Source organism: Glossina fuscipes, unplaced genomic scaffold, assembly GCF_014805625.2.
Source record: "Glossina fuscipes isolate IAEA_lab_2018 unplaced genomic scaffold, Yale_Gfus_2 61398, whole genome shotgun sequence".
NCBI lineage: Eukaryota > Metazoa > Arthropoda > Insecta > Diptera > Glossinidae > Glossina > Glossina fuscipes.
This window is the reverse complement of record NW_024003613.1, coordinates 12090-36111: the sequence shown is the minus strand read 5'-3', so window position 1 is coordinate 36111 and position 24022 is coordinate 12090. Positions and strand designations below refer to the sequence as shown.

Here is a 24022-nt window from a genome sequence, read left to right as displayed (position 1 = left end):
ATTTTAAAAAGTCTGTCATAAATTTTTTAAAAGAAATAATTTTGCCAAATGCTTATGTTAGACAACTTATTAAGAGTAACTAATCTTTTATAGAGCTATATTATAAATGCAGGTTTCCTCCACTATCACTGCTACTTGACCTGTCGATTCAGTCGACATTCTTGTTTCTGCCTCCGTTGTTATCGCTGAAGACATCAAACAAGCGTTCATTGTTCAGAAGTTGTTTTTATTAAAAAACTGGTTCTCCTGAATTTTCAACTGTTTATTTATTATTTTTTGTTTATTTATTTTTTTGTTTTGTCACCACTGTCTTCCTTTTAGCTTAGCCCTTAACGCCTACTAATGATTTTTGGAATGCTTAGCCTATTAAACGTTTCGTATAAAAAAATAAGCAGGTTAGTAAATTATAAGCGCATATATATCCATCTGCAATCACTCTATAAAAACGGAATTTTTCTTAAGTATAGTGTATGAAGAAATGCAGTCGTTTGTATCATTTGCCACTTCATATGCTTCAGCATCTACCCTTTGAAACGGTGAAGATGCGTTCGTACACGTAATAATAAAGCTCTATAAGCACCATTTATAGTGCCCTCACCGCGCAGGGCAATAGTTAAAAAATCATACTATGAAGTGTAGATTTTTCGTTGGCGTGTATTCTAAACTTACATCGTCATTTCGTAGTTTATTATGTATAAAATAATAGTATCTCAGTAGTAAGTACGTCAATAGCGTCATCTATTTCAAGCCAATATCCGGGATCTCTGACTGTCTTCATATAGACATCAATTTCCCCTTTTTCAAAAAATTTTGTTTCGAGTTAGTGCTAAACCTTGCATAGCCTTTTTACAGAGGTCTTTTGGCTCCGCGTTATTAAATTGCAATTGTAAGCGCCGGTCAACAGTACCACTGAACATACATTGACCCAAAGTTGGTCAGTTTGATTCATTTTTTTTGAATTGCCACGGTCAAGAAATGAATAGAGGGAGCTAAAGTTTGGCGGGTACATGCTTGGGCAATTAAGGAGATAGGTTGGAGGTATTTGCGAAAAACTTTTATTCCCATGGGTAGATTTTCGGATATGTCCACAGCTAACGATTATATAGTTTAATTGGTATGTCTGCACCGCTTAGCGTTTATTGGATGAGTTTAGATTACCAGTTTTCTTCTTTTTAATGTAATTTGTGCGAGCGACTTAACACAATTTAATGAATGTTATGTTTATGATATATCAAAGTGTATTCGTTTTAACGAAGCCTCTGCAAAGTCCGGAAGTAAGCTTCAGAAACCCAATCCACTATATAAATTCTTAAACAGTATTCAATATTCAGTCGACTTAACCATGTCCGTCCGTATAAGGTTCCTGGCAAACTTCTCACGCTTACAAAATTAAGATGCTACATTCAAATCTGGTCCGCTGCAGATTGATTGGCACTAAAAAAAAAAACGAATCGGTTAAAAGTCTCGCCTATAGTGCGAACTGAGAAATTCTCCGCCGTCTGTGCTTTTTTGGTAATTATTCGTAAACTACATTCGACACATGATAAAAATTTCGATGAATATTCTGGAAAAAACCACACCTGTTCAGTATTACATAGTATGAGAGCTTAATTTTCACTTTCTTTTAATATTATTTATCAGATAGGTGGCGGGTATAAGAGATTCAGCAATGACGAATGTATTATTGTTATTAATTAATTTACCCTAAGAAATAAATTTTAAAGCATTAGCATCTGAGACTATTGACTTTATTGAAAACTCTACGGCACTTGACAATACAATTTTGTTAGTTGCTTAACCGTATCTTTCTTTCTTTCCAGGTATGCTAAAATCATCGAAATTCTTAAAATATTACATGCTCTATACGTGTTTCCTTGAAATTCGAATGTTGAAAATTAAATTGCGCTGTTAAAGATAATATGAATAAATTTTCATAATCTAATCTTAGTACCGAATTGATGTGTATAACCGCACAAAAAAACGCTTGGCTCCTAGGGGATTCTACACACATTATTTTTGTTGACGAATCTTTAAATATTACTCAAACACTCTCCCTATCTTTTAGCTGGTGTTATTTTTATATCCACCACCGAAAGACGAGGGATATATTCATTTTGTTAAAACGTCTGCAGCGCTTACAAGAAAGCTTTAAAGATCCCACAAAAGATATATATATTCTTGACCAGCATAAAATTCCTAATTGATTTAAGTCTGTCTGGCCGCCCGTTCGTCCGTGCAATGTCTGTTATAAACATTGTCTTGAGCGCAAAACTTAAGCTAACGACTTCGAATTTGATACGAGCGATGAAGGTTTTTACACGCACGTATTGAAAATTGTGCCAAATCAATCAAAAAACACGCCTAAAATACCACTTAAACAGGCAATACCTATGTTTTTTAAACGGAATAGAAAAGAGATATATCCGGTGGGCGATGCTGTAGTATCTGTACAAAAGTGGTGAAAATTGACTACGCCTTCCCAATGTTATATTGTGTCTGAATTTCAGTTTTTTTCCCATACCTTTATAACCCGCAGAAACAAGCTTCAAAAACGCCATAAAGTATATACGTTCTTAGCCAATTTTAAGTTCGGAATGCAGATAAGCATGTTCATCTGTTCATCTGTTCATCTGTCCATCTGCTGACTACGCAACTGTGTAGTACCTACAATAAATATTGTCTTTTTTTCAAAAATGAAGACATCGCCTACAAACTCGCAAAAAAATATGGAAATTACGTAAACTTTTTAATAACACATCTACAACGCACACATGACTATGTAAAAAAAAAACAGTGAAAAATTTTGCTTTTTCTCTCTCTTCCGTGCTGTTCATAAGCTGCAACAGATACACGATATAAGTTTCCCCAAAATTTCCGTAGAATAGCGTATGGGTGTACACAGTTTAGCTCGCAAGTAAATTTGTTGAAGTCGACCCATACGACTTAAAGATAAAAGAGTGTTACTCGGGAAATGCCCATGTGCAGAGAGCAGGTTATCTTAAGATATCCTGTTGGATATTCATCCTACCCACACAGGGAGAACTTATTCCTTTAGCAGCGTTCGCTATGAGTAAATTTTTATAAGTTTGAGTATCATGCTGTACATCAGATTTTGGTTTTACTATGTACAATGGTCATCCATTAATTAAAAAGTTATCGCTTATTGTTAAGAAATATTTTTATTCTATATATATATAATAATAATGTAAACACAGAACGTCATGAACTATTTTTACAAAAAACCTTTAATGCTGTAGGCTACCCAGCATTTGATTGTCGTTAATGCAGTAGGGGTTAGGAGAAAAGAAGGAGATCTTCCAAAATTCTAATTTTTTCAGCCAGCCATTCTCTTATAAGTGCACATATACAATGTACATGCACACACAATGCTATGTTCACACACTTCCTCTTCGTTTATTTGCAATTGTTGGCAAATTGGTTGCCCGATTTATGGATATAACTTTAAGAGAGGGATATGAAAAATATTTAGATCTATTTTTTTTGTATAAGCTAATCTTAGGATGGCAGTCATATTGACTACTTAGGAAGCTTTCTACGCTTTATGTACAGGAATGCATTTACAAGCTTTCCATTCCCCACTTTGTGTAAAGCTTAACTTATAGGTAGAACTCGGAAAGCTTTTTAAGTAAGTTTGCTTAATCTGTCCGCCTAAAATCTATGCTTGCGGATTTTCTATCGGTTAGAGATGCACTTTGTTAACACAAAATTCTTGTTTTCAGCAAAATGTTATTGTTTTTAAAGCACTGCATTTCTGGTAAATTGTTTTCGTATTTGATATCCGTTGTTTTTGATATGGATAGAAAATTTTTCTGTGGAATATAATAACGGCGGTAACATCTTTTTATCTCTTCGGAATTGTTCGGTCTTACTAGAGCATATATTTTGAGGACTTCCAAATGAAATTCCTAAAACAGCAACTTATACATCGTTTAGGTTAAACGTATTCAATATGCTCTGCTGCGGTTTATCTCAATATATTTTATTTCATGGCCATGAAATATCAGTTCAAAGGATTACGGTGCTACCGCAACGGATGAAGGCACTTAAAAATTATCCAGAGCAAGAAATGTTAACGAGCTCAAAAGTTTCCCAGATATGATCAATATTTACAGTCTATGCATTGAGACCGCTATTCAAACTCAAATAAACCTATTCAATATATAGCCTGATAAAAAAAGGAATGATTGCTCACCTCAAAATTGGACTGATGACACACTAATAGCTTTTGAGAAGTGCAAAAAGCAGTTAAGTGATAACAATAAGGATGTCGAGTAATCACTTTGGGTAGACGCAGGCGGTCCTTCTCTGAAAACTTACAGTATTTAGCTGTTTTGTCGCAAAAGTTCAACCACACGTAAAATTCGAACGCATATTCAATAGGGAGCTGAAAGCAGTTTTAAATTAAAATTTTTTGAGGTCGTAAGTTCGAACACCCATCACTAATTTGTGCTTTCAACTAAAAACTACAAAAGCTATAGATCGTCAAGGCAGATATCTTGCTTATGTATTATAAATTTATAGTGATGTTCGTCATGTTAGTGGCGAAGAAAATATTACATCCGTCCTTATGACGCATAACAGTCAAATAGAAATGTTGAATGCAGTTGCAATAGCTGGTGATCAGCGAGGCGACGAAGGACTTAAAGAACCCTAAACCTTAAGAATCCTACCTTATTGTAATTAAAAGCCTTCCTCTCTTTTTGCTATTTCTGGAATTATTGAACAATTTTACTGGGACATGTCGAATAGAATCTTAGTCACTTAATTATTAAAATGTTTTGAAAAGTAGCTCTACAAAATTCCCTTCGTCTATCACATCCGATTCCCCGTTATACATATAAGCTGATCGCAACGATCCGTTTAGCCTGGAATAGACAAACAACCTAGATTATTTGCAAATTGCATACCAATGCCAAAGAGTGAAGACCAAACGACACATTATGGCAAATAGAGATCTATTTTTTATTCTTCTTTCCTTTTCACATATGAATATTGGTATTTCCACTTGCTATTGCTTAGCTAGTTCTGCTCTTTCAACCGTTTAAGCAGGTGGCCAGAGTCGATACCGATATCTGACAGTTGCTAAAGACACTATATCAAAATGGATTTTTCATTTTGGAGCGTCATCAATAATAGCGCCTGATCAAGGCCAACAATTTTAAAGAGTTAACTTTCGCTTTAGACATCGAACACGATTTTACCACTGCATGCTATCCACGGGCAAATGAATTAGTAGAGGGCCAACGTTGAAAGTTGTCACAAAATTAAAAATTGGACAGAATAAATGCCAATGATCTTATTTAGATTTAGTGCAAGTTGTAAAGAAAACTTGATGATAATCACCTATGGAACTAGTGTATGGTACAACGTTAAGAATCCCAGTTAAATTATTTATAGGGACAGAGGTAAGGAATGTAAGACTGACTTAGCTATTTAATTACGCAAGAGGTGTACAATCTCCGCAAATATCTTGGAAATCAAAAAAAGGCTTTCATTCATCCTTGCTGGAGACATGTACAAATGTGTTCGCTAAAGATGATTTTATACACCGTTCTCTTTCCTTGCCGTAAGAAGAATCTTTTAAAATTTTAAATAACCTTGAAAAACCCTCTTCCATATCTTACCGCAACGTGTCGTATTTTTTCGCGGCTACTAGTAAATCAAAATTGGCAGGTTTCGAGGTGTGCAGTATCGTGACAGCCAAAGCTAACGATTTTATTGTCGTTACCTTTTGGCAGAAAATTATATTTCGCTATGGCGGAGTCTTCTATACCCACCAACTTTCTCCCAAAACATAATTGGAAAAATAGAAATTGTAGACCTAAAGTATTGGGTGGGCTTGACCTATTTTTTCCATTTGATCCAGATAATGTAGGATCGCTTATAAAATATACAAATTTTTTATTTTTATAATTTATGAGTAATCAGCAGCAAATCGCTTGTTTTGTTTTTGAGGACAGAGTTGTTTTCAGTTTGTTCTGCACTATGGACGGTTTCTTTGACACATTTGGCCCGTTTTCCCCATCAACCTATGCGCACAATCCTCCAATATTTTCGCCAAATTTAAGGCCGATACCTTAAATTTTTTTAATTTAAATTTTTACCGCAACCATTACAAAGACATGGTTAAATCGTGCTGAAGCGTTTTTCTTGGTGTCGCAAACATTTTAGGCAAATGGAAAGAACGAGTTACACATTTTTCCCTCTTTCGGAAGCAATTTTCTCGTTTTGTCGCGAGCTATACATTGAGCTATTTTTATTTATCTTTTTACAAATCAAAGCATAGCCCGGCAAGTGCGTAACCCATCGGTGCAAAGTGGTAAAGGTGAAGAGCCAGATATGGTGAGTAAGATGCATGAGCTAGAAGTTAACATTTGATTGTTTCCAAATAAAGCGATTCGATTTTTCCGTCTGTTAAGATTTCATGTAGAAGAAATTTGACTTTTTCTAAACGCCTAAAGCGGTCGCCTTGTTGAATGTAAAGAGTAAGTAAATATACTACATAGTATTATCGTCGGAATTAAAACTGAATGCAACGTTTCAGAATTGCTGGATATACGAAAATCCAAAGGTAACTGTCGAAAAACCGTTCGATTCCCAAAAAGTCACTGTATGATGTAGCATTTGCTCTGGCGGTAGTGGACAAGGATATGACATAAACCGTCAATTCCGATTGCTACATCCACATGATTACCATTTTTGTTAGCGTGGACAACAGGATGGTACAGCAAGGAACACAACATACCTCGCCTTTCCTGGACGTATAGTTTCACATTTTGGTGATGCGCATTAGCTAATAACAACGTGCGAGTCCTTACCGTTGAATTTTCTCTTTATGATGATATGTAAAGGATCGCGTTTATAAAAACAATTCTCAACCTCCCGACGGATTGGCAACTATCACCCGTCAAATAATGGCCTAGCTATTGCCCTCTAAGTGCGGACAAATCATCAAAATTTCGCGAAAAGAATCCAGCCCTATAAGATATCCTGTGGGGGACTAATATTAACAATAATTTATTCATGTGTAATTTCGTTACCACAAAATGGACAACATCGTATTTATCACAGCATGCCGTAATCATTTCATTAAGCGGCGATAAAATGTTGGGAAGTTAAAGTAATTACGAAGCAATATATTCTGCTCAAAGTAAACTTCTATGCAATATACTGTTTGCCTTCATTTCCTGTTTATACCTTACATCGGTTGTGAGACATATAAATTTGTAGGAACGTATTGAATATTCAAAAAAATCAAGCTAGACAAAACTTCTATGATACCAATCGATACAGCAAAATTTCCAGAACCTGTTTGTCTGTTCGTCTCTCTATCTGATGCCTCTTCGTGTATTTTTGTGTTTTACCAACAAGCTGCACTGCGTTTTTACCTAAGGACGAACATGAATATTTTCATTTCGATTACGGTTTTTGTCTTTAATTTGATAGTAGTAATGTCGATAAGTATGACGTGCAAAATGAAAGTGCAGAAAGCAGGCTGAACTATTGCAAATGGGAAGTTTTATACAAATAATATTCCCATTACGTAATTTTCGAATTTCGGTAATAAAAATGCGAATAAGGACACTAATTTAAAAATGTCAACTTGGCGAAGAACATAAATCTGCGCATATTGCTTTGAGCAACAGTAAACAATGAAAGTTTTCACCTTTAATAGGCGTATTAACCGAGGAGGAAGTTGAGACATGAATAAACAAACATAGCGAAACTAATTTTGCAGTATATGGTGGCGAAAATGTTAGACGTTGAAAGCTTATTGGTTTCCCTCCCACGTTTTATAAATTCCAAAGCTTCCCTATTAAAAGAAAGGGAGGGCTAATAAAAACATACCGAAGTACTATCCTCTATTATTGTGCAATAGTCGTTTTTTTTTTTCTTTCTTCATTAGGCCTTGTTCAAATTTTTGTGTATAATTTTAAGTTTGTTTTCCAGTTGAAATTTAGAAAATGTAATTATATGCTTACTTGCGTATCATATTTTGCATATCATTATTAATATTTTCTTCCTACCTAAAAAGAATAAAATTTTATCTTTTTAATACAAAGCGACCTCGCGCTTCACTTTGTAATTTAACTATTAAAAGTTCATCATTTTATTCGTATTAACAGAAAACCAAAAATAACAATTAATTCATCTTAAAAACACATTTTCTTTTATGTATTTGGGTAATAAATATGTAAACACACTATAGTGAGCCGTGACGGTATTCAGTCATCTTTGGCACAGATTATGCCAAACACCAGAGGGACTAGAATTGCTGTAAAGAATTTGATGGTTAAAATAGTTACGTGCGTCACTCTGCAGCCCAGAGCCGAGTGTGGGTTGTAAGTTTCACTCTGAAATCGACCGATAGATAGATGGCGACCGGGTACCGAGTCAGCTCGCTTAAGCAACTACGCCGTTCGCGAACGATGTAATCATCTTAAGGTGAACACAGCTGTGAATGCTTCGGCATAAGCGGACAAATACATAAATATTTACCCGAATAGTAGTTTTGACATGACTTTAAAATTATTAACGTTAATGAATTGTCAAATCCCCATAAAGTGAGTTAAAAAATAACTATAATATGAATAATGAATAAAAATAACAATTTGTAGATAATAATAATCCATTCGGAATTTCAATGTTTGTTGAACATAGGGCAATTGAATTTATAAAAGTCTTGAAAAAGGTTTACGTCTCGTATTCATGTCGATTTATAATGAAAATTACCTCTGTTACATGTAATTAATTTGTTAAGCATTGCTATATTTTGGAAGTTAAAATTTAATTTCTTACTATTTTTATGAATTTTTTCATTGTTTTTGCGATAGGCAGAAAGATACATTTGGAAGATATATGTCAATAAGTCAACATCAGAAATTGAGTCATTCATTTTAAACGTAAACCATTGAGAGGATTTTACATACAAAATAAAAAAAAAGCGCTCAAACTGTGTCCAATTGCGAAGAAAAGTGATTTGGTCTGAAAATACATGGTTGTCAATTTACAACATTTAAGAGATTTCGACTTTGGTTAAAATTGTTAGAAAGATGCTATAAAATTCAGCGTTAAAATTGCAGTTAATTCGCTTGCTGATGCATTTGCTATTAATGAACGTTACGATGGTTATGATTATTGTACATGTATTCCCTTAAGATAAAGCGTGTCGAAGCTACTCTCTCTCTCTCTGAAATGGATGTAACCTCCTTCTACGTTTAAATCAAATGTTGCCTCGCTTTATCGCTGTAGAGTTCTATGGTATATATTAACCATTTTTACCAGTCGGTATATATTAACCATTTTTATTAAGTCAGCTCACTTTCTTTATGTCTTTATATATATGAAATACAACATACTGTAAACTTAATCGTTAATATTTTTAAATGTGCATAAGTATAGAAAGAGAATCGCCAACTTAAGAAAACTATGAGAGAAATTAAGTGCAACTTGGGCCGAGTTTTTAATGTCGTCCTTCAGCTTTGATTGAAACTCCAAAAACTCCTAAATCGATTTCACAATGCACGGTAAACTACAATATGGTGTCGGACAGATATTTCCAGTCGTTTTAAACGGGCCATCAATCTCATATTTACCCTATAATTAACATAACTAGCGAAGTTATAATGGATGTGAATTTTCCGATATTTGACTATATCGTTTTGTATTGGAATAAATATTGCAACTAGTATCGTTCTTTAGTCTTGAATTACGATCTTATTTTTTTAAGAAAGTTTTTATATTACTATGGCATAGGACTTTACATTAGAAACAGTCAAAAGTTTACTTCACATCAAGTATGTAAATCGTAGGAAAAAAGTAATGTATTTTATCAGTCGTATTCAGAAGAAGATTTGAACCGAAGAGTGGCAATGCTGTCATGCTTGTTTGTACAGTTATTATAACAATAACGTACATGTATTCAAGGGTAAAATGGCGAACCAGTGAGGAAACGAGAATTTGATATAATTAGTGCGACAACAAAAGCCACAACAATAGATGCAACAACTCAAGGAAAGCAATAATTCTATACAGATGTAAGTATATACATTGGCACCAACACCTACGCATATATAAATATATAGGCAGAGTGGTGTAAGCTTATGCATACTAATACTTGCAGCCTCTAAGAATGCATTAACACGAACTTGAATGCCAGAATGGGTGCCGAATGAGATTCGTGAGAGCTAAGTTAATTGTTGCTAGTGACTGCTCTAAGTGGGTGTGATGAAGAACTAAATGGACTAGCTCACTGCACGAGTGTTTATTGCAAAACAGCAGGAATCACAATACAATACAATTGAAAAAAGAGATGTTCATTTGAATGAAGGGCGGCAATTTTAGCTTAGGGCAACAATTGAATGCGCTAAATTTATTATGGCCGCGACATCCGCATCCGGATGAAATGCAATTTCCTGTAAAATAAAGCAATTAGCAAATAGCACCACCAAATGCAACTTTATAAGGCAGCCCTAAATAAAAGTATGAAAATAAATAAATACGTAAAATAGGAATGGAAATGACACTAAAGTGCAATCTTTATTATTAAAACAAGTGAGAACGGGCTGAGATATTGTGGATATGCGTTGAATCAATTGAATTTAAATATTTTCACAAGAAAAATCGAATGCATTGCATACGTATTCTTCCGATATAGCATAAATAAGTAACAACAACTATGTTTCCCTGTTTACTTTACCAATTCTTTAGTGTAAGACCACGACAAATTAATGCGAAGGTCTCCTCAATAACTTAATTTATTTGCCCACCTACAAATATATGTGCGTGTGTGTTTCTGCGGACGAACAATTATAAATCAATTTGTTATTGTTCTTTCGTACATAAAAGTTTTGCAAAATATTATTAATCTGAAACTTTAAGGTGCAAGAGTGTTTAAGAAGTTAGGACTTTTATAACCATCCGTTTCACCAGCTGACAGACAATTAAATTTGTATATACAAATTGCTTGGGTAGTTGACAGCCTTGTTATGACACGGTTGACAGGTAAATATCTTATAAAATGTACGTAGTCTAATTGTATTGTTGTACAACTGACTCGGCTTACCCACAGTTTGGAACAATTTTCAGACTGACAGTTACGTAAGCTTTATGAAGGTGTCCTATAAATCGTTTATAAATACGGATGTCTGATATTAAAAGATTTCCTATCTTATGAGTGTCGTATGCATATACGTTTTTTATTACTTCAAAAACTTTTATTACCTTCAATCACTTTATGAAAATTGTTTAAAACTATGTTTGCATTTACGTTGTTAATAGCTTTTGGTTTAGGTGATATATAAAAGTCAAAGTCCTATAATGCGACTTACTTAACTTTTATTTGTGAACATATTTGTGTCCTCTTAACAAACTTGCTAAAAACAACAGTCTGCTTTCTAAATGGACAAATGTTTGGGTATCAAATTTTGTTCTGAGTTTCCAATCAGTAATATTGGATATATATTTTATCAGTTTTTTAAAGTTTTTGGCAATTTTTAATTGTTAAATAACATATAAACTAAACTAATACTTATATACGTAGGGAAGGAAATAAGCTAAGGTAAAGATTAGATAACAATGCTTGGCGAAAATTACATTTATCTTACAAACAAGCCTTGGAACATTTAAAAGTTTTATGTATCGATTATTATTGTAATCTTATTCAATTTTGGCACGAAACTTTATTACCGCTCATCTTTTAATTTCTGCCAAACTTTACATCATGTTAATTTACAATAAGTTGCAAAATATTGGAAAAAAATTTTAATGCGATTTTTAACTTTTTACGTAACGAAATTATATGTCAATTTCGAACTTTACTAACCTATGATATCACGTTAATCACGAAGCTAAGAAAGTATGTGTATATGTATTTATTATTTCTAAAAAGCGCGTAAAACACATCAACAAATTTGTCTTTTGTTGAGTGGTAGCAACGCAGTCTATTACCGCATGGATTTGGTTACATTCTGTCACTGAGTGCAATTCAAAGCTGTTGCTTTAATTAATCACAATCCTCAGTCGTTAGCGATTTTCACAATAGAGAATTAATCCAGCAAACAGTTTTTCTTAAATTTAATATTTTAAGCACACATTACTGAGTTTAATTGTTAGAAATATTGCAAAAGTGCAATGTGTTCCCCAAAAGAAGAAGCTTGTGAATGATCTAGCTTTCTTTTGTTAACGAATTACAAAAACATCGGCGAAATGAAGAAGCTGATTTTCAAAAGCGAACGTAAAATAGGGTGGATTAAAAAGGTGAAGATACATTTTAACTCCATTCATAAAATTCCGACACGTGAAGCACGACCTGTAGCAAAAAAAATTCAGTTTTATCGCTAAATACGCGCTAAATAAGCTACAAATCGTACCTCAATTAATTTACGAGAAATGTGCGGCGAACTAGGTTGATTACTGTTAGTTTTATTGCAAGCGATGCGATTAACCTTGACGATAATAAAATGTATTTCTACGAGTATAGTTATTTGAACGACTCTGGATACTTTTTCTGTTTAGAGAAATGTATTTGTAAGTGCTATAAAGAAAGGGCTTAAAATTTACGTACCTAGATCTCAAGGTAGATGTAGGTACAAAAGTAATTTTTGAATTTGTTTGATTCGAATTTCAGTGGTGAGTATTAAGGTTTGAGAATGACTTTATGTGCTTGCGTATACTTGTGCATATTTATATATAAGCACTTATGTTTAGCGTTTACTAAAGATATTAGTTACTTTATAATGCAGACGATTTACAATTTGCGTGCGTAATGACTGAAAGACATTGGCGCCATCAAAAAAATACATATACCTAAAACCATGATACAAATTCAAACCGCCAGCTTCTAGATTTTATCCATTGCGCGTGTATACATGTTCTTTTGCTTTTTACGATGCGCTCCTACGTATTATGATTATTTATCAAATATTATTATTATTTTTGTTATTGTGTGTTTCTGGTGACGTTTTAAATTGTTGTGTGATTTCTAAATAATTCATTAATATTTTGGTAATTACGACCTTAGATTATTACATCATGCTCACATTAACCTTTCTCCAGGCACGTTTACAGTTTTGAAATTTTCGAGCAGAACCAGTCATTTTTAAGGGTAACAGTTTTATTCTTATTTGATAATGAAAGAAAGAATACACGAGATGCGTGCGTTGAATGCTCATGTCTTCATTGAAACTCATTCAAGCTAAAAACATCTACGGATACGGGTGATTTTTGAATATTGAGGGAAGTTTGGATATCATTTCTTCCAAATACCTTTTAAGCGCAGCAATGAACTAGGCAGAATCGGTTTACACGATTCTAGCAAACGTGCCAAATTTCGGACGGCCCTCTAATATAAAATAATATATTATAGTACAGACTTCTGTGCTTATTGACTAGTAAAGTGCAACCTTTGCTAATAAACAACCGTCAAACAGTATATAAACATAAACAAGGAAAGTCATTAAGCGTATTATGCATAAACCTGGTCTCATCAAACAAAATGTAGGAATTACAATGAAAACATACACACACACTTCATAATATTAATTTTTAATTTCTAAATATATTATAAATTTAAAATGTAGATTAAATTTACCGTTGTTAGGTGAGCCCACATACGAGTGTCTTTTGATTTTCGATTTTATATGTGGTGAGCGTTGTTTCATGGAATTGACCCAGGAAATATGTGTTAGGTTTCATCTTACTATACAAATATTGCAAGTATGAGAATGTCAAACACAAAGAGCTAAACGAGGAGACAAACAATTGAACATGGCCAATTTGATATCAGAATGTACACAGATTGAAATAGAAATTCTTGTTTTAAAAAAAAAAAGGATAAATATGTGTACGTTTTTGATTATATTTTACTAATAATTAATTAGTAAGTAAAATTTATAGTTTTCTAATAAATATACATTTAAAGAGGGAAAATGTAACAGTGCATGGAAGTGTGAGCAAACTATAAGAACTTTCCTAGCTCTACGTGAAACTGGCGGGCAATTTAGGTGATCGTTTTATTCCTTTTATTCAATTTGGTTTAAAATCGAGGCTATGAGTGAAGACTCCAACAAATGTATACGGTTCAATTGATGCGGTTATTGCAGCATACCAAGAATGCTTATGATTTATAAAGCCCCTCGTACATTTTTCTACGTGATAAAAATGTTTAATCTCGTCAATATAATTTGATTTAAAATGTAACTAAGTTGTGCCATTTGAAACGTTGAGGTATAACTCGACCACTCAAATATTAAAAAAATTCTGTCAATGAAAGAACTTACTAGTATTATGTAGAAACATCGCTTTTTTAGGGCTTGTAACGCCAGTAGACGTGTAGATTTTCTAATTCATATTGTGTTCAAAAGTGATGAACTTTTAGCAAATGCACGCGCTAAGTATTAGGTATACACTAATTATAATGCACAAATATATGCATACAATAAAACGCGAAAATATCTTTTAGAAATTTTTTTTAATTGTATATTCTAATGTTTTTTTTTTTTTTTATTTATTGCATGAATAAAAACATTTCAAAGTAACACTTGCATTGTGTCAACAGCCCAACGGTTGTTATTCTCGTAGTTATTGTTGTTGTTTTAATTAATTATCGCATTAGTGAGCGACAAGCGAGTGTTTTTTTATGTTATTCTCGTTTCATGCGTGATTAGGACAAACACATGTTTCAGTTAAGGTATAAACGTATCGTTTGAGTCTTATAAATTTTCATTAAAATAAAATAAAATATATACTCACGCAGCACTTTTTTAGGATTATTCTCTATCCATGCATATCAACAAACTTTGAAATCTGAAAAGTGTATAATCATCGGATAAGTAACTGCGGAGCAGTAACCAAAAATTACTTTCGCGCATATCAATATACACAGAACAAGAATAATGGAGGCAGCTTTTCAAAATAATTGCAACACCCAAAAAGAAGCTTCTGACACTCCAGAAAGTACTCTTGAGCAGTATCAAATTTCGCATCGACTTCAGTGTGTACGTCTGCCTGTCTGTTCATCTAGGTATTGTGTGTGGTAAACATTCTCCCGGTCACAGCCGAATATAATTTCCTTATTCGTCCATCTTAACATTTGCAAGCCTGAACATTCAAACTATAGGCAAGCATATTGGAACAATTGAATCATGTCGAACTCACATTTTATTAAGAGTCCAGTCACACCCCACATGCATAGTCTTATAATAAGATCTTGAAAACCTTGTTTTTGATACTTGGGGAAGTGTTACAATTCATATATTACCATTTACTTCAAGAGAAACTTTCAACTTACGCAAATATCTGTAGAAGCTATAAGAATTGTATCATATAGTAATATCTACAGTTCGGCAGCTGTTGAATTATGGTTTTTTAATGCAGCTTATTTGTAACAAGCTGGATATGAAGTTACGTGTTGAAGTTTGGTATTCAATTTCAAATTCTGTTTAATTTGCTGCATGTAAAAATTATACTTCTATATGTATTTGGGGTGCACACTCTTACACGCTAAAGCCATGTACGAGCGCCAAAAAAAACGGCGGTGGATATCACCTGCATGCCAAACAATATGGAATGTTCATATATCGAAAGCACAAAAGCTGTTTAATACTAACGCTTGGTAATCTACTTCACTTTCGTCACATCACTACTTGTGTTTCACTTCTAGCAATCACAATGACGCTAATGAAGTGACATCAGTTTTGCGTGTTGTGTCAGCGTGTGCTTTTTTTTATCTCTTTGGCCTCTTTTTTCAAACGTTTTATAATGTTATTTGCCGTTTTTTCCCTTTCTAACTCTATTGTAATTGAAATACGATTTACTACATTATATTTATTTAGTTTTTTAACGCCATGTCCTGATTAATTATTGAAGGCTATTTTACAGGGGATAGTTGCTACTTATTATTTTATTGTCAGTTATGACGCCTATAACTTAAGCAGATGTGAACGCGTAAATTATGAATTGTCGAGATCCGGATTTAAAAGAATTTTGATATTAATGTTAAAGAGCTGTTATAAACGATTAGCCAGACGCACTACGAGAAGTATGCAGCAGTGTTATTATATATATTTTATTCCCAATCCCAACCAGAATTTTGTCGATAGTAATATAATGCGGTAAAAGATCTTAAGCCTTTAAATTGTTAGTGATAATTGAATATCGAACAGTGCTTCCGGTTACTAAAATACACGTTCGGTAGAAGTTTGAAGAGTCTACGTTTCATCACGTCAACGTGAGGCCCAAAATTTAATGTAAATTTAATTGAAATAAGACTAAGACTCGTACCAGACTTTTCCGTGCACTGCTTATCGTAACTGGTAATATGTAACCGTATTACACATTTTTAAAACCGAATGTGCTTTTAAATGCCAAAATGCAAGTAATTCCCATGTACTTCGTGCCGTGTGCTTATAGAATATTGGAATAATGAGACAACTCAGGGTCTCAAAATTTATGCAGTCTATGAGCTAATTTTGCTATTTTACGGGCCTAGGTGAATGAACTTTAAACGTAGATCTACTGCACGTAGTACATTATAAATGAAAGTATTAAAAAAATTTCCGTTTTCCTCGACAGTGCTTAAGATTTTTACTTTTAACTTTTTTTACCGTTAATTTTTAAATTTGATGTGAATTTTTAAATTTGTGTTGAATAATGAACTTAATATATCTTCTCTGTTTCCATTTACCGTCACGTCCAAACTATGTAGCTAATTATATATTTATTTTTTTCCCTAATTTTGCGTGATATAACAATACTATAATGGGAGATGTTTCTGTAAAAATTTTTTTGACTTTCATTTTTCTTACAGATAAAGAAATCCTTGCAGTTATTAAATACCCCGCGGCTTAGGATTTCAATGATTGCCGTTTCTAAGTTTTAATAGTGTGCTGATGGTTGTCCTAACAGTTAAAGACAAATTTAGGGGCGTTTTATATGATATTTTATGTCTGCGTCAAATTGTGGTCACAACGGTGGGCTCCCGCTGAGATAGCTTCTTGTGATATGGCATTTTCCAATAAGCAAAAAAACATCTTCGAAACAACTTAACGTCACAATTTAGTCGCATAGGCGCTCAAACCCAAACTTAAGTGAACAATAAAAAATATTTTATTTATATGACAACATTTTTAGGAACAATAAGCCTACGGTAGCGGGAGGTAAAAACGGTTAATGTTACGTAAAAAATAGACAACGTTTTTCTTTTATTCTTTCATCACTACTTAAAAAAAAGCAATAGTTGGGTTCTTTATTATTTTCAAATAAAACGAAAAAAACCGCTCATGATGCTTTGAAAACAAGATCAGCCAAAGAAAAAAAAAAAAATGTTTTTCAAATGAGCTTATCCACATATATATATTATTTTATTTCTTTCAGTTGCATCTGCTTAAAGTTTTTTTGGTTTTTATATTATTTATTTATTTATTTTTTGTATTGTTGTTTAGTTATTCATTTTCCTTTTTTTTTAAAGCACTACGTCTATGTGGCACAAGAAGTTTAAATACATTGGTAAATTCAACAAGCATAAATAATCAGTGCTGGGCGCGCGAATGCAAAAACAATTTTTTCTATGAATGCAATATGATCGTTGAAGTATGTCCTAACAGACAATATTCGCGTGCTATCTATAAAGTGACAGATACCGCGAATCCGGGAGCTCAAGTAGAAAGAGTGTAGGCGTCAAAAACTCCTAGCACTGCAAAGAGATAAACCTCAAAAGTTAAGGCCTTTGATCGATTTGAGTTGGATTCAAACAGGCCCAATTAGATGTTTGCATTTTTCCTAGAGACGTAGTGAAAAATCCTTTTAAAATATATGCAATTCGATGTTTACGTAATTGAACTGGTATGACAACAGATGCTCTTCATGTAATTTATATTCAAAAAATATACTAAGGTTTTTCGTCTAAGAACACCCAACATATATTTTATTAAATGTGTAACTAAATTGAATTTCAGCGCAATAAGAAAGTTATTTAAGAAGGAGAAGTAATTTTTATGAGAAATTCTTCAATGCCAGAAAAAAAGGAATTTCATTTGGGTATAGAACATTGATCGCACAGTGATGTAATTCATATATATAATTGAAATGTTTTTAAAAAACTCAAATTGATATTTTCTAAGGCCGAATATTTTTTACTCTTCTCTCTTCACATTATATAAAAAGTTGAGAGGAGCCTTTGCGATAGATTTAAATTCTCACCTGCTCTGGAGTATTATTCGAAATCCTTCTTCAATATTTTTACCTCTAGCCATCATACCAATAGAATAATGTTCTAAAGTAATTACCAAAAATATATATAATTAATTTCTTTTTTTTTTGGTTTTACAATCCCAAAATTGACATGATGACATGATTGACAAACCGATGTAAAATATCCAGATGATAAAAAATAGGAGTACCTTCTGCAATTATTTTTGAGCGTCATAAATGGAATGGGAAACTTATTTTATTTGGGACAATTATTAAACTACTATTTAACATTATGAATACGATTCATTGTTTAGTCGTTTATTTGCATAAATTACAGCCGACTTATCAAACTTAGCATATTTTCACAAAAAACTTAACTAGTTTTTAAAGAATTTATAAAAATTTCTAAAGTAATACATCATACGGTATATCTAGAATGGTTAAAGTACTGGAAAACCTACCCTTGTCTTTCCATTTTTTATGTGTTTAAAGACTCATGCATTCATGTCACAAATATCTGTGATACATATACAAAGGAGACATATCTCATACACAGCGTCTTGTATCTGCATCAGTGTAATTCATTTGATATCTTATCTGTATACCTCCTGCGCTGCAAATGTTATAAATTGCGGCTGAAATTGTCTTTACGGCCGGGTGTACGTTTAGTAATTATTAAAAGGGTATCATAGCATAAATATCCTCTCGGGAGGAATTAGTTGATCAGATCAACAAGAGATTACTACTTATCAAATGCTATTTTCCTTAATCGATATGACGGTTAGAAAGGTATAGCTGTACATATTTCGAACAAGAAGTCGACAGTTAACCGCGTGTTTTAGTAAATTGTGTTTTTATATTGTAGACATTATAGTATAAAATTATCAATGGGGTGACTCTGATTAAAGTTATAAGATATTTTTCTGCTGAAGCAACAGCCAAGATGTTCAATGAACAGATGTTATTTAATTTTAGTGGTAAATTTCTAAAAGCATTGAAGAGTTTCTCTTTAGGAAAAATAAGTTAAAAATGTTTTTTGAAAACTATTCCTAATTAAGACTGCGTCGCGGTGTGACTAATAAATGTTTTATCCGAGAGCAATACCTAAGTAATCGTTTCTCAGGGAAACCAAAATCACCATTCTATGCTTGTGTGTCCAAGAATAACATTTTTGACAAACTGCTTCCATTAGATACATAAATTGTATCAATTGTTGCTAACTCTCATCGCATATGAATATGTTCATACGTAAGGATACGGAAGTTCATAAGCAATATTTGAAAAAAAGTAAAATTTAATCATTTCTTCGTCCATCAATTACTTTAAAGAGTTCTATTTGCCCCCTAATGGAATTCTTTAACAACTCATATAGAAAATCAAACGAATTTGGCCAATTTGTTAGCTAGTGCGTTAACTCCATTTGTCTCTTAAATGTGCTTGAAGCGATACTTTTAATGTTAACATTTTAACCTTAAAAACACAAAAGTGTTCAACAAAAACTTAGAAAGTGTATGCCTGATTTGCAATACAAACTAAGAATTGTGTGCATATACCGGAATTGATCGGAGACCATCGCTCATTTATTTATGTATGTACATACATATAATATTTTACAACATATATATATGTATAGTGTGTATGTTAGTTCACAGATGTGGACGCACTTATTTAAACTCAACCCCTATTTCGAGGATCGAAATGTACAACACAAAGGCTTAATTTATTGTTATACAACAAAGGGTGTGGATGCTCTTCCTGCAAATCAACATGGCCGACACTTTATATATATACACGCACGCGAAAGTTTACTTACATGCTTGTACAAAGTAAACCTTTATCACATGAGCGAGGTCACATTTATTGAGTAGTTTTTTATTTTTCTGTGCTTCCAAGATGTTATATCAAATTTATCATTCCGCAAGTAACACTAAGAAAGTAACTTCTTTTATATACATTGATGATTAGCTAAAGTCTCTTGGAAATTATAATCTATCGGAGACGGCCACAGGGGGCGAATACGGAAAAATCATTCAATAATTGTAATTTAATTGTAGAGATGTCAATGTGTCTATTAACGGATTTCATTTTTATTTAAATTATTTAACAGTTCGGATAAACAAAAGCTAAGATTAGTTTAAAATATTATGATTTGCGAATACAATTTCAAACTTGATTTCTAGAAACCAACTATTTATGTCACAATTTAAGTCTATTTCAACTTTTGAATTTGGATCTTACGAGCAAATACTAATTTATATCATCCTTAAGCTCTGCATAAAGAAAATGTTATTTTTGCAACAATTATTAACTCACAGAATGGAAAGACGAACAAGATAGTAACGATTATTCTCAGGTTTATAAAGCGTAGAGCAAAAAAAAAAAAAAAATGATATCACAAGTGATTGAAAATTTATGACTTCTGCTGCTATTAAATTAAAATTCCATATACCATACATTTAATTATTAATCATTTTCTTCGAACGTCGAACTTTACCTAACTAGTGCTCGGACGATCGAGAGAACCCACACATACATACATGTGAAACTTCTTAAAAGACGGTAATGTAGGTGATGGTGCAGATTCGACTTATGACAAATGTAACATTTTTCTTACTCTCCTTTACTTATTTGGTTTTGCGGTTTCATATAACATCGATTACCCCATTCCACGGACCTATTTTAATAGCGTTGCTAAAAAATGTGATCCAATGTTTTCATTTCGGAAGTCTTTCTCATAAGCAGGTTTAAAGTTTAATTATGAAATTATTTTACTTGTGGGAATTGAATGTATGGCGGTTATGTTTTGACACGTACTCAGTCTTAGAATTTAACAGTTCAGCAGTTCATTGGGCAGTGACGTATACAAAATAAGAAACCCTCACCTCTCTTTAAATCAATATAATTGTACAGTACAAACAACTATCACTTTCTGTAGTATTCGAGAGGTTGGCAGATGTTTCGTTTCCCAAAGGCATTTTACTACATTTCCGAGCGTATTTCTTTATTTAAATGTAAAAAGTGCATATGGATGCGTATAAGAATAAAATGTTAAGGCCTATATATATCGATAGGTGGGAGTGACACTTACTTATATATGCTTCTCTATACTTTGCAGCTGAGTATAGCCGATCATCAGAAAACTCTTCTTAATTTTCAAGTCAAACATAAGCAGAAATAAATTTTCTGGTTATATTTTATCCAAGTAAATGATCATTGATACATATGAATACTTGCTTTCTTGATTAAAAATGAACAGTGAACAAAATTTATGCCTAAGTCCAAAAGGGATAAATAGACACAATGAAATTATTTTGTAGTCTAAAGTCCATTAAGAAAATATGTATTGAGTGTATACAAGTTTTGACATTACATCAATGAAGGTGGTATGTTTCCTATGGTTTGAATGAAATTTAAAGATTTTAATAAGTATATCGGGTACGCATACGCAGAACACTAATCGCAACAGTAATTCATGTTTATTAAGTTTGTCAACAATTTTGAAACAACATTCGAGCTCGAATGCAACTTGTTCTAAACATAGCTATCTGTACTCCAGCCACTCATTTATAGCATACGCACACAACGGGCGGCCACGTAATGCAGAATTAAGAGGGACTGCTAGTTGAACTGCACACTAAACATGCAAACTGTTTGCTACTTTGGCAAAGCAGTTTCTCCTTTTCTTTATCAATAAATAAATTTACTGAAGAGCATTGAATGATGGTTTGCATATCGTATATATGTCTCCACTCAAGCAAAAACCTCGACTTTGTCGGCATATTTCAAACAAGACATTTTATCCAAAGTCTGATTGAAAGAAACATGAATCGATGTTGCCGCATTGACTGCGTATTCAACCAGATATTAATTTTACATTTTATCACCGTCACACAAGCATATAAAACAGCATCTTCCTGCATGCACATACCCATAATTCACTACTTAGCAAATTCGTTTAGTATTGCGATGAATTGCATATGTGTAAATGTGGAAATTTATCACCATCAAAACTGTCCAACAACGAAGTCCACGACATCAAACTGTAAATTAGCTATTACTATAATATATAGACATGCTTATCTATTACGCATACATATTTAGAGCTAATTTGTATTAAAAGCTGAATTATGATTTCAAATAGACGGTTTCACAAAATTTTAAATATATACATACAGCCGTTAAATAATTTTCTCAATTTGAATTTTACATTTTATGCTCAATTAAATTTTTAAACATTATCGAGAAGCATTAATCCAAATGCAAAATGTTTTAGTTGAGAAAACTTTTTATTTTGGCCACTTCTGAGTGACGGCTGTTTCTGTTTTCAATCTGGAAATGATCAAGCTTTTCACTTGATTATTTCGGTAAACAGATTAAACGTACAGTACTTACAAATCCATGTTTATCACTGATATTGTTTGTCAGTTTAAGTTTGTGAAATGAGACGACTTTTTGCATCCATTGCTCACCAGTTGTTGGCGAATCGGGATGAATGTACATTCGCTTGGGCATTTCGGGATCTGCTTTACCAGCAATCATCCATCGACTTAAGATTGCACAAAGAAAAGAGGAGAACACATGCGAAATCTTTAAAGTGTATATTAAAAAATGTTAAAAGAACTTACCTATTGTGAAATTTATAGCGATAGTCATCAGCAGCTACAATATCTAATAGCAGAATATATTTTGCCTTTGCGTCTAGTCCCGACACGCGAAATTTCATTTGAGGAAACATTTGTCTGAAATGATAAAGTATTTAAAGAAATTGAAACAAAAATGATCCAGAAATATTGATCATATTATATAAAACAATGCGTTGTCTTCATGCAACAGTTGTTGTAGGGAATGTAAAGGTGCACTGGTCTAATTATAGTTTAGTCAATTTCATCATAATCATATTCATGAGATCAGTTCTGTTTTATAGTTGTTATTGTTGTAAGTGGCGCCAACTTTAGCGCACGAGAATTTAACTTTCGGTATACAAATATGTGTTCCCTTATATCCGTATGTTTGTGTATATAAGCTTTGTAGTCAAAGTAGTAAATTGAAATTGGCATTGCAAAGGTTTTGTTGACGCTAAATTACTAAACCACTATCACCACTACCTCCGTCATTGAGCAGAGGTGAAACCACCCATTATTACTGACTAATGCTGTGGCTTCATTTGTCCAATTTGTGTGAAATTGTTGAGGCAGCAACCTCAGTTAGTTAAATAAAAACAAACATTTTTATTTGGTCACAGAACGTGTTGAGAAGCAGGTAAGCTGCAGATTGCCAACGGCAAAGGACAGCAAAGATACATACATATTAAATTGTATATCTACGAAGCTATAGCAACCACAATATGAATCAAAAATATCATCATCCTCATTTAGTATCATCTCATATTGTATCGTAAACTACCTTACAAATATGAAAATTATAACCTTACGCAGCAATCACTCAATCTTTAAAAACCTCGTTTCCTCGGCCGCAATCCAGCTTTGGGCACCGTCATCAAATCAACATACAATAATACCTAACCAGTCCTACTTCACATTTTCAGACTCATGAATCAAATTTAACGAACGTCTCGTACATGAGCACTGATCAACATCATCGTCGGCAGCGAAGTTAGCAGCGACCATAACAAAAGAAATGTATTGTATATGTCCAGACGATCGACGCGACAGACGTCAACGAAAAACCAACAAACTTGCCCACTAAAATCTCCAACTATTTCAGTGTACGATGGTCTTATGAATCTATCTGTGCTTGTGAATTGACTAAGCGACTAAAACAGTTCTCATAGCCTTAGGACGGCCGTCAGCTT

At 33.1% G+C, this 24022-nt stretch overlaps 1 protein-coding gene across 1 annotated transcript in view; it reads right to left on the bottom strand.

Moving 5' to 3' along the window:
* The window catches only part of LOC119643602 (optomotor-blind protein), a 46947-nt gene extending 24005 nt beyond the window's left edge, over positions 1-22942 (bottom strand). Inside the window, exons 1-2 of the mRNA XM_038042981.1 lie at positions 22836-22942; positions 22594-22756 (exon numbers count right to left, since the gene is read on the bottom strand). Coding sequence (XP_037898909.1) covers positions 22594-22756; positions 22836-22933 — 261 coding nt within the window. The 5' untranslated portion in view covers positions 22934-22942. The remainder of the gene's footprint in view (positions 1-22593; positions 22757-22835) is intronic.
* Positions 22943-24022: the final 1080 nt, after the last annotated feature.